We start from the raw sequence: 14,211 nt of genomic DNA, 5'->3' as shown, positions 1-14,211 counted from the left end.
CAATTGCCAAGCCGTAAAAACTGCCTATATATATATATATATATATATATATATATATATATATATATATATATCTTTTAGATGGATGTTAACGTATTCAACGTATTTTAAGATGTTTTAAATGTATAGCTCTATGTAACTTTTATAGCTTTGTTGCCGAAATAAAGTTTGAAATGATAAAACATAATTTCGGCTGAATATAGAATGTATGTTGGCACAGTGAAATTAAACTTGAATAAAGCGATTACAATATTGATCAACAATCAAATCAACTTCATGGTCCACATATACTGCGAGATTTCGTGAGGCATTTTAATTCATCTTTCTTTAATAGGCTCGCAGGTGCAACTAATAGATTGCAAAAACCCATCATCTCTGCTTCAAAATACTGATGGTCGAATTAGGTATAACAACTGCGGTTTTAGTTTGATTAAATATACCAGTGAAACATTTAGTATTTCCAAAGGGCTTACCTGCTGATATTGTTTAAAAATGTCATCCTTGAAATAAAGTTTTTTTTTTATATCCTCTACAACTAGATTTTTTTCACAAACAAGATCCAGTTGCTGTAGTGTTGGAGTTCTCTTAGTTATTCCTTTGGATGACCTAGAAGATAAACGAGTTTATTAAAAAAAAAAAAAAAAAAAAAATCACTGTACACTTTAACATAACAAAACAAAAAGAATTTCCGTTAGACTACGCTTAGTTTAGTGTTTGAAACAATATATATATATATATATATATATATATATATATATAAATATATATATATATATATATAAATACATGTAAATATATCAAAATGCTGAATGAACATATCAAACCTACTTAAGCAGGGGAATGATTTTTTGACATTTATGTCCTTTCTAGAAAGGGCCTTTATGTTTTTCTTGGTGTGTTCTGTAGTGCATTAACATTAAAAGAAAAGAAGTAACTGAGTTTATGAATTTCGGGGATAGTATCACAATTACGATCTGAGTACTACACAGACGCACACCAGGACCATGCATTTGTTTTCCCCAAAACTGAGCTGTTTAAAGCATATAAATAATAAACTCAGAAATCTCGGAATTAGCGCAGAGCCGCAGAAAACAACACCTAGAAATACAGACCCCTATTTGTCTGTGTTTCAGTGGCGGCCCGTCCTTTAGGGCGGAGGGGCCATGCCCCCCCACCTTTTGACCCTCATGAAGAGTGTCTGTCAGGCTGAACAAAGGTCAGCCTGACAGACACTCTCCATGTTCAGCTCAGGCAGCCAGGAGCAGACATGCGCGATTTGCACACACTCCTGGCTTCCTGAGCTGAACTTTGCTGGGCTGAGGAGGTCACAGCTCCTATGGGCGTTACCTCCTCGGCTCAGCAAAGGTGCCTCGAGGCCCTCCCCTGGGTGACGAGGAAAGCATCACCAATTGACACTCTCCCTGGGCGCTTCAGGTTTAAGCCCTGAAGAGCCCAGGGCGAGTTTCAATCAGTGACACTTTCTCACAGAATGTGGTGGGGTCAGCAGTCTCACTGACCCCATCCCACTCTGTGACGAGGCTGGGACTGATGCCTTCCCTCATTGGCTGGGGAAGGCAGCAGTCCCAACCCCCCTGGGACCTGGAGGCTGAAGGTAAGTGTGTGTGTGTGTGTGTATGATGTTTTAAATTGAATGTTTGGTGCGCGCATGCATGTTTGAGTGTTATGAGTGTTGTTAATGGATGTGCGTGAGTGCGTGTGTGAAAGAAGGATTGTGTGAGTGTGTGTGTCCCGCCAGCCCCCCTCCCTCCTTAAGCTGCCGGCCGCCACTGCTGTGTTTCCGAGCTGTAATTCTCTTCTCTGCCCTGTTGAAAACCGGCTTACTGCTGTCCCTGGAACTTCAAAGAATGCACTGGATTAGTGCACAGATCCCCCACTTGCCATGATTGCTTACTTCTTACACCATGAACAGGTGTGCGAAGTGAGGAATGCGGTAAAAAAACACAGGAACACAACACAAAATTTACATAGTCTAATTTTGTTTACATGAAATACATAAGAACAAGTTTTTAGCTTTTTACATTAATTCAGGAAATTGGATTTCTTCTTTGGTCTGTTTGAACCTGCTACAAAAATTGTCACAATGGATAAAAAATACATTACAAACCTGAGAAGCTGGTAAAAATTTGCAGACTTCCTTGTGCCCTTGGAAATGGACACTTTCCGAGACCGAAAGCGGAGGTCCAGGGACAGAAGTAGTCATGCCCCACCAAATGACTGGTGGGAACATTCAACTTCTGCCAGATGGAATCTGACAATTGGGCTTGTGACAAAAATGGCAAGAGGAAGATTCAAGATCATAGGATAGTGACAAATTCTGCTCTCCTGAAAGACAATCTGGCCATGCATATTTGGTCCCGGGTTTAAAATCATCTCCTAGCTGACATCTGGCTCAATCCATCCTATACATTACCATTAAGGCTCCTGGTTTTATGGCAAGTTTTCAAACATTTCCATCTGTATTTATTCATATTTTTTTCTCCATCGTATTAATATGTAGCCATATTTATTGTTCAGTTTGTGAATAAGTGGAGTCAACAATTGTACATTTCCACATGTATTTCACGGATGAACATGCACTCATACTTTGATGCCAATCGAGGTTTAGCAAATTCAGCAGCAATATATAGCAAAACACTACCCTCACAGGTAAATATTATTAACTTACTGCAAATATTTTCGCATGTTCCTGTATTTAATGATATCTTAACCTGTTTTTAAACTCCCTATGCTGTCTATGTGCTCATCTGTTGCCTTGAAATTCACAACCGACAGCATAAAATGTTACTCCTTAGAAGCACAATTTTCAGTATTTTTAACTTTTAAAAATAAATACAGACATGAAACACACTGTTTTCTGTCTGTATCTGTGAAAATCAGCAAAAACTGAAAACTGGAAGCGTTAGTTACCTTGCACCCTAGGCATGACCAGTCCTAGCCTCCATATTTCAAGACATGTTCTTTGACACATGAACAGCCCTACATGGCATCTCCTTTCTTCCCTCTCTACCAGACGGCATTCTCCCATCCATGCACTTTTCTTCTGACTTGAATGCTCAAATTTCTCTCAATAGGACTCACTGTTATAAGTGCTCCAATCTCCCCTCTTTCTTTCATGTGCACCTCTTGACTTAACATATACCGTGATGTCCCTAGCTCTCATTCTAACCTGATGCAACATGTTGCCCTGGTCATCTTGGTACATGGTACATAAGACGTTGAATTTATGGTATTTCCAACTCTTATTATCCATACCTGATACCTCAAAATAATAATGAGGCACAAGCTGAAAAGTCTGAACACTTGTTAGAGACCTCCTATTACTGAGGACGCATCCTACTTCCTACCCTCTTATTTCAACTAAACTTGATTACCATGTAAGCCTTCTATTTATTTTGCTCCCATCCTCTCTATCTACACTCAGAGCCCCAAAATCTTTCAGAGAGTTGACCACATTTCTGATCCTCGGACAAACAAACTTGAGCTAGTAAAGCAGCTTTCATGGTTGTTATAGTATCTGAAAAAAGAAAAAGAGGGACTGGGAGATTAACTGGTCCAGTGCACGTACTCCCAATCTAAGACATAAAAATAATAAGTACAAAGTTCCAGAAGGTGGAGGGCAACCAAACCACTCAACACCGGCACACAATCATTCGGAAGCAATAGCCCTCATGTGTCATCATCGGGCTCTGCTCCGTGTCACACTGGGGCTGCAATGTCTGACGGGGTCCTGCTTAGGACCATCTAGCCATATAGAGATGATTATTATCTTAGTGCCAAAAAATCCTTGGTTACTAAGAAACAGCTGGAGAGATACAGGTGGCACCTTCATTCAATAGCAAAGACATACACAGCAAAAAGCAACAGCCTTAATTTACACCTTTTCCCTTTTGGCAAAACGGGTAAAGACACCTTCATTCCATCCGCTGGCAACAGTTATGTCTTCTAGGTTGCTCCCAACACTTATTTACGCCAGAGTGGCGATGTACAGCTTAGAAGAAACTCTTATGGACAACATCAGTAAAGATTTGTTATAAAATTAGTCGCTCAGTTGATAAACTAAATAGCGCCCTCTAGTTGGCTCTGGTAACCGACAAGCACTCTAAACTAACCTATAACAAATTTACAGTCATCCATTAGTCAACTGCATCTGCAGGATCTATGGGAAGCAGCACGCCTATATGACTCATTTAAAAGAGGTGCCAACAAGACCAGCAAATCCTTGTCTTTCATTCAAGATAAAACTAAGTTCAGCAACTGCTCCCACGTATGGATGGCCATAAGATACTATGTCAAATTTCCACATGACAAAACTTGCGTTGTGATGTGCAGGAATTTATCTTAGTGGATGTGGCATAGACAATTCACTTTTTGAAGCTGAAATCTTTGAAAGCAAAACTGTCCAGTCAGTTTTGTGCAGAACTCATGTTCATTTGTTACAGGGTATGCTCATCATATCTGAGGCTATAAAAACATTGCAGTGGTATGCTTTCTGGAACAAGAATGACAAATTAGGTTTTCAATATCTTGTCTCAGAAGTGAACAAGGCACAGGGTGCAATTCATTCAAAAGACACAATGCAAATCCAGGCAATATTCAATACACTCAGATCAAAATCAGAAACGTGTAAACGAAGTTTGCAGAGTTTGTCAAAGAATGTGAGGAAAAATCAGAACTTTGCAAGTACTGGGAAAATGTTTTGCACATGATAGCTCTAGTAAAAAACTTGGTACATGCTGATCAGAAAGGTGATTGGGAGCTCCATGGGAAGACTGTAGAATCACTGATTAGTGTGTTTTGCGAATTTGATTACATAAACTACCTGAGATATGGGTCCTGGTATTTGGAAAGAGTGAAGAAGCTAGAGGTGTAAAAACCATACCTCTACAGAAAATTCAACAAAATACATCTGTAGTGAAAGACAGAGAGAGAAGGTTCAATGCTGTGGCTCCAGATATGAAACTGGAACAGGTGATCCAGAGATCACAGAAAAGCTCCAAGGGAATTGTTGGTCAGACACTTAAAAGTGAATATGTTGCTCAATGGCAGCTAATTTACCATGAAGTCCTTTCTATTAGCAATATTTTCAGAGAGATGACAAATTCAAAGTTAATGGACCATCGTGAAACTGTCCTCCATCACAAACTTGTGGGAAAGAGAGGGGAACATTTTTAATAAACATGTTGACAGCCTTGCTCATTACATGCAGCAGCAAGGAAACCCCTGTGAAATGAATGACACAGCCTGTGCAACTACACAACTTTGTGACCAAACAATATGTGGATAACAATATAAAGACACATCTAATACATGTCCTGGAGCATGGATTGAAACTATACACAAAACTGAAGCAGGAAAGATTTGTATTGAAAGAGAAATAGCTGTTTGACATAATCACTAAATCTAAACGTCTACACTTTAATTCCCATAGTAAGAGTTTCGTCAAACCAGAGACTACAAAACAGGTTAAAAAACAACTTTCACAAGCACATAGAGAGATGGATGTATCAAAAGAAAGGGGTGAATTTACCAAGGATATTCTGTTGCATTATCTTCTTTCAACAAATGCTTTATTTGATGGAGACGCTGCCACCAAACCAGTGAGGCACAAACTCCTACAAGAGCTTGAAAAAAATGTTCACCTGAAGAATTTCAATTCGAAAAGGTGTCCTCACTAAAAACTGCTGTTGTTGTTGACTATATGTCACAATTGCGAGCGGTCAAGATTTCATCCATGCAAAACTTAGAGAGGTCGTTCAGATTGTTCTACAGATATCAAAGTTCATGTGCACCTTGCAAAAACTGCACATTGTCTTCAATAGTTATCTTGAACTATCTGTCAAAGAATGTGAGAAAATCAGACGAGTGTCTACATGTAGAAGAACTGACCTTGCCTGTATAAAAAAATAAAACCTATAACTGTGCAACTTGATAAATTCTGGTTAACAACACCGAACAAGATGAACTTGGAGATGTTAACTCATCAAAATATTTAACAATGAATTTCTAAATGTTGCAAGTTGAATGCTTGTCAATGAGGAGTTGGTGCCTGCAGAGATATATTCAAAATGTATTGGCCATATTGTTCAAGAACTTAACAGCAAATTGGAGGAGGCTGACCTTCGTGTTGTGCCAAATGTTAAGTGGGCTGTTCAAAATTGTTCCAATCGAGTCATTGTGCTGTCAAATAAGGCAGATGTGATTATTGTGCTGCTTAGATTTGTAGCAAAGTTCATAAGTCACAGATTGTCAGAGTTATGGATATGTTATGGAACAGGTGTGAGAAAAGACACTTAATCCGGCTTCATATTCTGTACAAGAAACTTGACCCAGAGAAGCCCAGTGTTCTTATCAAGGCACATATTCTTACAAGTGATGACACTAGGAGCAAAATTGAAACAAAGCTTGGATGTGTAACTGCTAGACCTGTGAAGTTTCTAAAAGGATTTGCTGAGACAGAATATGAATGTGACTTTAAAGATGTAGAAAAATACCTTGTGAGTGTGTGGAAAATGAGTTCTGACTGTCACACAATTGGTAATCTTCGGTACAGTGAGTTCAAGAGATCAGCCCTGCTAAGTGACCTTCCACCGACATCATATTCTCTGTGTGGACACATTAAAAGAGCGTTCTACTCGATCAGAAGATGTGTATGATCTGTGTGCAGTTTGGTTTGGAAGATATTGATGGGGTGCCAAACCCTATGAAATTTCTAATCCTCTACCCACAGAACATACACGTACATGTACTAACAAAACCTGTGCTACAAAAATATGTCCCTGTTGATATGCTCTTCTCAAATGTTCAACATTCTGCAAAGGTGCCACTAATGATCACTGAAACAAATAAATAAAGTGAACTATGAAAATGTGTCTCAAAGAGAAGTGATAAATTTATTTTTTCATATTCAGATCATAAACATTGTTTGATATATACATAAAAGGATAAGAAACCTTTATTTTTTGTTCTTCTGCCTCTATTATAGCCGCCATTTTGGAAAATGGCAGAAGGGTTGGTCGGAGGAGTTATTTTCTGTCTCTATAAGACTACTTGACCCCCAAACCCTATGTTTTGACAGCAAAATGAAGTCTATAGGTCTCATGGTTTCTGAAATATTACTGCAACACATCTACCATTTTCAAAAATGTTGTCCAGAAAAAATGCGTCCTGGTGCAACAATGTCTACTCAAGCTAAATGACTTGATGTGCTTTGATAAGTTTCCCTGCGACCTAACCTGAAAACCATGCAGCAGCTTGAAATCCAGGCCCCTTGATGGATGCAGGTGTTTTTTCTGGATACCAATAAGAATTATGAAAAGTAGAGTTCAATCCAGCAACATTTTATGACATGTTCCCACTAGTGGTCCTTTTCCCCACAGATTACAGTATTCAATACCTTTACATAATCATCCAAATTGCCACATTACTCTTAAGTGACCCCAACCTCTTCACAATCCCTTACACCTGAACGTATTTTTTCCCATGTAAAGCAGCGCACACATCTTTCCACTGATAAAGAGATGGAGGATGATTACATCTATGTGTAAACTTCCAATAATATTAAAAATAGCTCAACTCAAATATAAGGTCATTTTAAGGCAACAGTGATGGTTCTATGACCACATATGAGTCACTGTACAGCTACAAATGCCTTCCTCAGTGAGCACAATGGTGAGATAATTAGTTGTGTCCAGGAGAAAGGATCAAGAACCTAAATGACTCCTGGAAAGGGGTATTGTTAGTTTAACCATACAGTATTCTAGGCCCTCCTACAAGAAACTGCAGCTGGGACTAGAAAAAGTTCAATTTAAACTCAATGTGCTTTTCATATCTCAGCCAACTACACTCCTTTCAGACCTAAATAAAGACACAGTAAATGTAGGATGTAGGAAAGAGCCCTTTTCGTATGGTCACCTCCAAACTTTTTGTCTCAGTGCTGTGGCTATGACTCTCTAAGTGCACTGGAGTCTGCTATCCAGGCCCCAGGGGCAGTCTTACCATAACAATATTTTAGGCCCTCCTCCAAGAAATTGCAGCTGGAACTAGAAACTGGTAATTTCAAATTCAACGTGCTTTTCATATCTGAGCCGACTATGCCTGTTTTAGACCTAAATGAAGACACAATGGGTGTAGGAAAGTGTCCTTTTTGTATGGCCACTCTGAACATTTTTGCCCCAGTGTTGATGGTTATGACTCTGAAAGTGCACTGGAGGCTGCTAACCAGGCCCCTGTGCCAGTGCTCCTTTCTCTCCCTAAAACTGTTGCATGTCAGTTGGTAACCCCAATTGTCAAAGATTGTAACCCCCCTTTAAGCCTCTGGTAAATGATACCAGTGGTAACCAGGGCATGGGAGTTAATGGGGTCACCAGAGCTTGATGCACTGATTGTGCCACCCTGAGTGACCCAAGTAAACAGAGGACAGCAGACCTGCCATTGCAGACTGCAGGAGCAGTGCAGAATGCTCCAACTCGATTTTGCCTTCACCATAAGTGGCAAGATCAAAACAGTACTTTTAATATATGCCTGCTGCTCCTAAGGTAGGCCTCCTAGGCCCAGGAGGCAGGGTGCAGTATATTGAAGGTATGGACATATAAGTGCAAACTTACATTTCTCTATAGTAGTCCCTTTCCAGTTGGGGCTGCTATAAGTGGCCAGGGTGCCACAGGCTAACATGTGCTGTCAACTGAGCATCCCGAGGTCGCCAGTTCCGTTATGGCCCAGCTGAAGTAGGTCATGTTTGGTATCAAACAACTTGTCTTAAAAAACCTGACTTTATTCCAAAGTCAGATTTAATGTGACATGCACCAAGTGACTACCTTAGAGGTTGCACCTCTGGTTTGCCTCAGTCTTTCCTCTGCCCGGGCTGTCAGCCTTGACCCCCATACAGGAGGTGTGAATACTCACGATAGTCAGAAACAAACACCTGACTGGGCAGGAGGTATCACCTCCCTCCATGACAAGATGGCTAGTGAAGTGGCACAACAAGGCATTGAGCTTCAAAGCCCACACCGGCTTTGATATGCAAGCAGGCTGACTACCAAAGGAGGATGCGTACACCCCAGAAAGCAAGCCACACCCCTAGGGTGAGCTACCTGGTCTGTACAGTTAAGGATGAGTTCCGCCATTTTGGAAGGTGGAAAAATAAAAGGTTCTATGTAGGAAAGTTGGCACCCCCCCTCCATGTGGTCACCCCAAGGGCAGATTGACCACTGGGGCTAGAAGCCCATTGGTTACTTGCACCCACACCCCTAACACCCATTAATATAGGATTTCAGGGGCATCCCCTCAGATCTTATGAACCTGCAACAAAAGGGCAAGGAAGAGACCCATGACTCCAGCACCATAAGCTGCATAAAGTAAAGGTGCAATATGTGCATCTGTAGCAATCACCCTGAAACTGCACAATCATGACTCATCCTGGACCAGGGACTGGCTCCAAAGGAAAGAGTAACCACTCTGCAAGCCAAAGGCAGCTCCAGACCACCCTTGGACTAGAGGTACCAGTCTTCTGCAGCCTGCAGGTAAAAGCAAACTCCTGGAACCAAATAATCATTGGCAATAGGGCCTGCAGAGGATCACCCAAAAGTAATGGTCTAGAGCCTTGTGGGAAATGTGGTCCTGACCACCAGCAAGTTTCAGGTGGCTACTGCTTTCCCCCAGACTCTGGAACATGGAAGTACCTGTGCATTGTGTTTGCTGCTGCCAAGGTTTGGGGATGGCCAGCCAGGCTACCGCCCTCATTGTTCAATGCTGCACCTCGAGGGAACCTCACAACGCCTTTAATCAGCCATCTCAGTTGTTGAGATTTTGCGTCTGTTTCCTCACCAGCACCGTCTAAGTGGTAAAACCAGCTGCAGTGGTCAGCACCAAGGACAGCCAGGACCACCCTGAATCCGAGCATATGAGCCAGGTAAAGTTGTACTGCCTGGTGATCCTTGGTCCAGGGACCTGCATCACCTTTACTTCCAGTGGGTTCCACTGGAATCTACCTTCAGGTGACGGATCGTCACTAGCTGTTCTCTCCATTGACCACAATCTTAAAGTTAAAAGTAGTGAACTGCACTGATTTATTTTTCCTACTAAAATCCATAACTCTGGTTATACGTTTCTGACTGTGTTTTTTTGTTTAACTTTATATGAAAATCTGCTCTATTTTTATACATTGGTGTAGGATTTCTTTTGAGTCCTGTCATTTACTTATCATCCATGCTGGTAGTCAAAAACTCTTAACACGTTCTTCTAGTAAAGCCTGACTGCTCTGTGCCACAATACCAGGACTGAACTAGGGATTTATTATTGTGAATCCAAAGGGCCCCGTTTGTGGTATCGCGAGAGTATTGCATAGTGAAGCCTAACCAGTCTCAGTGCATTATACTCCCCTTTCCTACATAGGGAAACAGCTGGAGGCCATGGCAGCAATACCCGCATTCAATGATACACTGGTCAATGACAGTCTCACTTGCTGGAGATCACAAACATATCCTGCACCTTCTTCCAATGAGTATACCATTCTCACCATCCAGACACCAGGGAAGATTAAACCGCACTCTTAAAACACTTAGTTGTACTACACCAGTTAGAAGATGACATCTAAATACCAGAAAATAATATGTAATAGGAAGCAGTATCGAACAGGGAAAATCCAAGGTGAAGATGGCCTCTCCATACAAATAGAGATCCACACTTATCTCTGGTTGGTGCATGGTCCTTAGGCTATATACAATCTAACACACTGGAGACCCCACTTATTCACAAACTGTGAAATGACCACCTAAGCTACACAAGGTCCCAGCCAAACTAACACATCAACAGTGACTAAATATTTCTGACCATGATAGTAGTTGACAAGCCCCTCCAAGGTCATTAAGAGTCTAATTTATCAAGGGTACAACTCATCTGCAGGTGCTTGTCAAGGAAGCCTCCCTACACAATTGTAGGAAAGTACCATCTTGCCTGGCATGTTACCCCCATTTTTCACTGTATATATGTTGTTTTAGTTGTATGTGTCACTGGGACCCTGTTCACCAGGGCCCCAGTGCTCATAAGTGTGCCTGAATGTGTTACCTGTGTAGTGACTAACTGTCTCACTGAGGCTCTGCTAATCAGAACCTCAGTGGTTATGCTCTCTCATTTCTTTCCAAATTGTCACTAACAGGCTAGTGACTATTTTTACCAATTTACATTGGCTTACTGGAACACCCTTATAATTCCCTAGTATATGGTACTGAGGTACCCAGGGTATTGGGGTTCCAGGAGATCCCTATGGGCTGCAGCATTTCTTTTGCCACCCATAGGGAGCTCTGACAATTCTTACACAGGCCTGCCCCTGCAGCCTGAGTGAAATAACGTCCACGTTATTTCACAGCCATTTTTCACTGCACTTAAGTAACCTATAAGTCACCTATATGTCTAACCTTTACCTGGTAAAGGTTAGGTGTAAAGTTACTTAGTGTGAGGGCAGCCTGGCACTAGCCAAGGTGCCCCCACATTGTTCAGGGCCAATTCCCCGGACTTTGTGAGTGCGGGGACACCATTACACGCGTGCACTACATATAGGTCACTACCTATATGTAGCTTCACAATGGTAACTCCGAATATGGCCATGTAACATGTCTATGATCATGGAATTGCCCCCTCTATACCATCCTGGCATAGTTGGCACAATCCCATGATCCCAGTGGTCTGTAGCACAGACCCTGGTACTGCCAAACTGCCCTTCCTGGGGTTTCACTGCAGCTGCTGCTGCTGCCAACCCCTCAGACAGGCATCTGCCCTCCTGGGGTCCAGCCAGGCCTGGCCCAGGATGGCAGAACAAAGGACTTCCTCTGAGAGAGGGTGTTACACCCTCTCCCTTTGGAAAATGGTGTGAAGGCAGGGGAGGAGTAGCCTCCCCCAGCCTCTGGAAATGCTTTCTTGGGCACAGATGTGCCCAATTCTGCATAAGCCAGTCTACACCGGTTCAGGGGACCCCTTAGCCCTGCTCTGGCGTGAAACTGGACAAAGGAAAGGGGAGTGACCACTCCCCTGACCTGCACCTCCCCTGGGAGGTGTCCAGAGCTCCTCCAGTGTGCTCCAGACCTCTGCCATCTTGGAAACAGAGGTGCTGCTGGCACACTGGACTGCTCTGAGTGGCCAGTGCCACCAGGTGATGTCAGAGATTCCTTCTGATAGGCTCCTTCAGGTGTTAGTAGCCTATCCTCTCTCCTAAGTAGCCAAACCCTCTTTTCTGGCTATTTAGGGTCTCTGTCTCTGGGGAAACTCTAGATAACGAATGCAAGAGCTCAGCCGAGTTCCTCTGCATCTCTCTCTTCACCTTCTACCAAGGAATCGACTGCTGACCGCGCTAGAAGCCTGCAAAACTGCAACATAGTAGCAAAGACGACTACTGCAACTCTGTAATGCTGATCCTGCCGCCTTCTCAACTGTTTTCCTGGTGGTGCATGCTGTGGGGGTAGTCTGCCTCCTCTCTGCACTAGAAGCTCCGAAGAAATCTCCCGTGGGTCGACGGAATCTTCCCCCTGCAACCGCAGGCACCAAAAAGCTGCATTACCGGTCCCTTGGGTCTCCTCTCAGCACGACGAGCGAGGTCCCTCGAATCCAGCAACTCTGTCCAAGTGACCCACACAGTCCAGTGACTCTTCAGTCCAAGTTTGGTGGAGGTAAGTCCTTGCCTCACCTCGCTAGACTGCATTGCTGGGAACCGCGACTTTTGCAGCTACTCCGGCCCCTGTGCACTTCCGGCGGAAATCCTTTGTGCACAGCCAAGCCTGGGTCCACGGCACTCTAACCTGCATTGCACGACTTTCTAAGTTGGTCTCCGGCGACGTGGGACTCCTTTGTGTAACTTCTGGTGAGCACCCTTTCACGCATCCTTGTAGTGCCTGTTTCTGGCACTTCTCCGGGTGCTACCTGCTGCTGAGAGGGCTCCTTGTCTTGCTCGACGTCCCTTCTACCTCCTGGTCCAATTTGCGACCTCCTGGTCCCTCCTGGGCCACAGCAGCATCCAAAAACGCTAACCGCACGATTTGCAGCTAGCAAGGCTTGTTGGCGTTCTTTCGGCGGGAAAACACTTCTGCACGACTCTACAAGGCGAGAGAGATCCGTCCTCCAAAGGGGAAGTCTCTAGCCCTTTGCGTTCCTGCAGAAACCGCAGCTTCTTCTGTCCAGTAGAAGCTTCTTTGCACCCGCAGCTGGCATTTCCTGGGCATCTGCCCATCTCCGACTTGCTTGTGACTTTTGGACTTGGTCCCCTTGTTCCACAGGTACCCCAGATTGGAAATCCAGCGTTGTTGCATTGTTGGTTTGTGTCTTTTCTGCATTATTCCTCTAACACGACTTCTTTGTCCTTAGGGGAACTTTAGTGCACTTTGCACTCACTTTTCAGGGTCTTGGGGAGGGTTATTTTTCTAACTCTCACTATTTTCTAATAGTCCCAGCAACCCTCTACAAGGTCACATAGGTTTGGGGTCCATTCGTGGTTCGCATTCCACTTTTGGAGTATATGGTTTGTGTTGCCCCTATCCCTATGTTTCCCCATTGCATCCTATTGTAACTATACATTGTTTGCACTGTTTTCTAAGACTATACTGCATATTTTTGCTATTGTGTATATATATCTTGTGTATATTTCCTATCCTTTCACTGAGGGTACACTCTAAGATACTTTGGCATATTGTCATAAAAATAAAGTACCTTTATTTTTAGTATAACTGTGTATTGTGTTTTCTTATGATATTGTGCATATGACACTAAGTGGTACTGTAGTAGCTTCACACGTCTCCTAGTTCAGCCTAAGCTGCTCTGCTAAGCTACCATTATCTATCAGCCTAAGCTGCTAGACACCCTATACACTAATAAGGGATAACTGGGCCTGGTGCAAGGTGCAAGTACCCCTTGGTACTCACTACAAGCCAGTCCAGCCTCCTACATTGGTTGTGCAGTGGTGGGATAAGTGCTTTGAGACTACTTACCACTCTTGTCATTGTACTTTTCATAAGAGAAAAATATACAAAACAAGGTCAGTGTATATACACATAGCCAAAAAGTTTTGCATTTCCTCTTTTCACTCTTTTCTAAGTGCTGAAAAGTACTTCTAAACTTTCAAAAAGTTCTTAAAAGTTTAAAAAGTTTTTTTTCTGTCTTTCTAAAAAGTTCTGAAAACTTTTTTTTCTTTTTCTATCACTTTAACTCTCT

The 14,211-nt window shown here is 42.7% G+C and overlaps 1 protein-coding gene across 1 annotated transcript in view; it reads right to left on the bottom strand.

The window, feature by feature from the left end:
- MYPN (myopalladin) overlaps positions 1–14,211 on the bottom strand; it is a 2,801,288-nt gene that overhangs the window by 1,013,761 nt on the left and 1,773,316 nt on the right. Inside the window, exon 12 of the mRNA XM_069240514.1 lies at positions 474–606. Within this exon, the coding sequence (XP_069096615.1) occupies positions 474–606 (133 nt within the window). The remainder of the gene's footprint in view (positions 1–473; positions 607–14,211) is intronic.

Source organism: Pleurodeles waltl, chromosome 6, assembly GCF_031143425.1.
Source record: "Pleurodeles waltl isolate 20211129_DDA chromosome 6, aPleWal1.hap1.20221129, whole genome shotgun sequence".
Classification (NCBI taxonomy): domain Eukaryota; kingdom Metazoa; phylum Chordata; class Amphibia; order Caudata; family Salamandridae; genus Pleurodeles; species Pleurodeles waltl.
The sequence above is the reverse complement of the archived record's forward strand: the minus strand, read 5'-3'. Positions and strand labels throughout refer to the sequence as shown.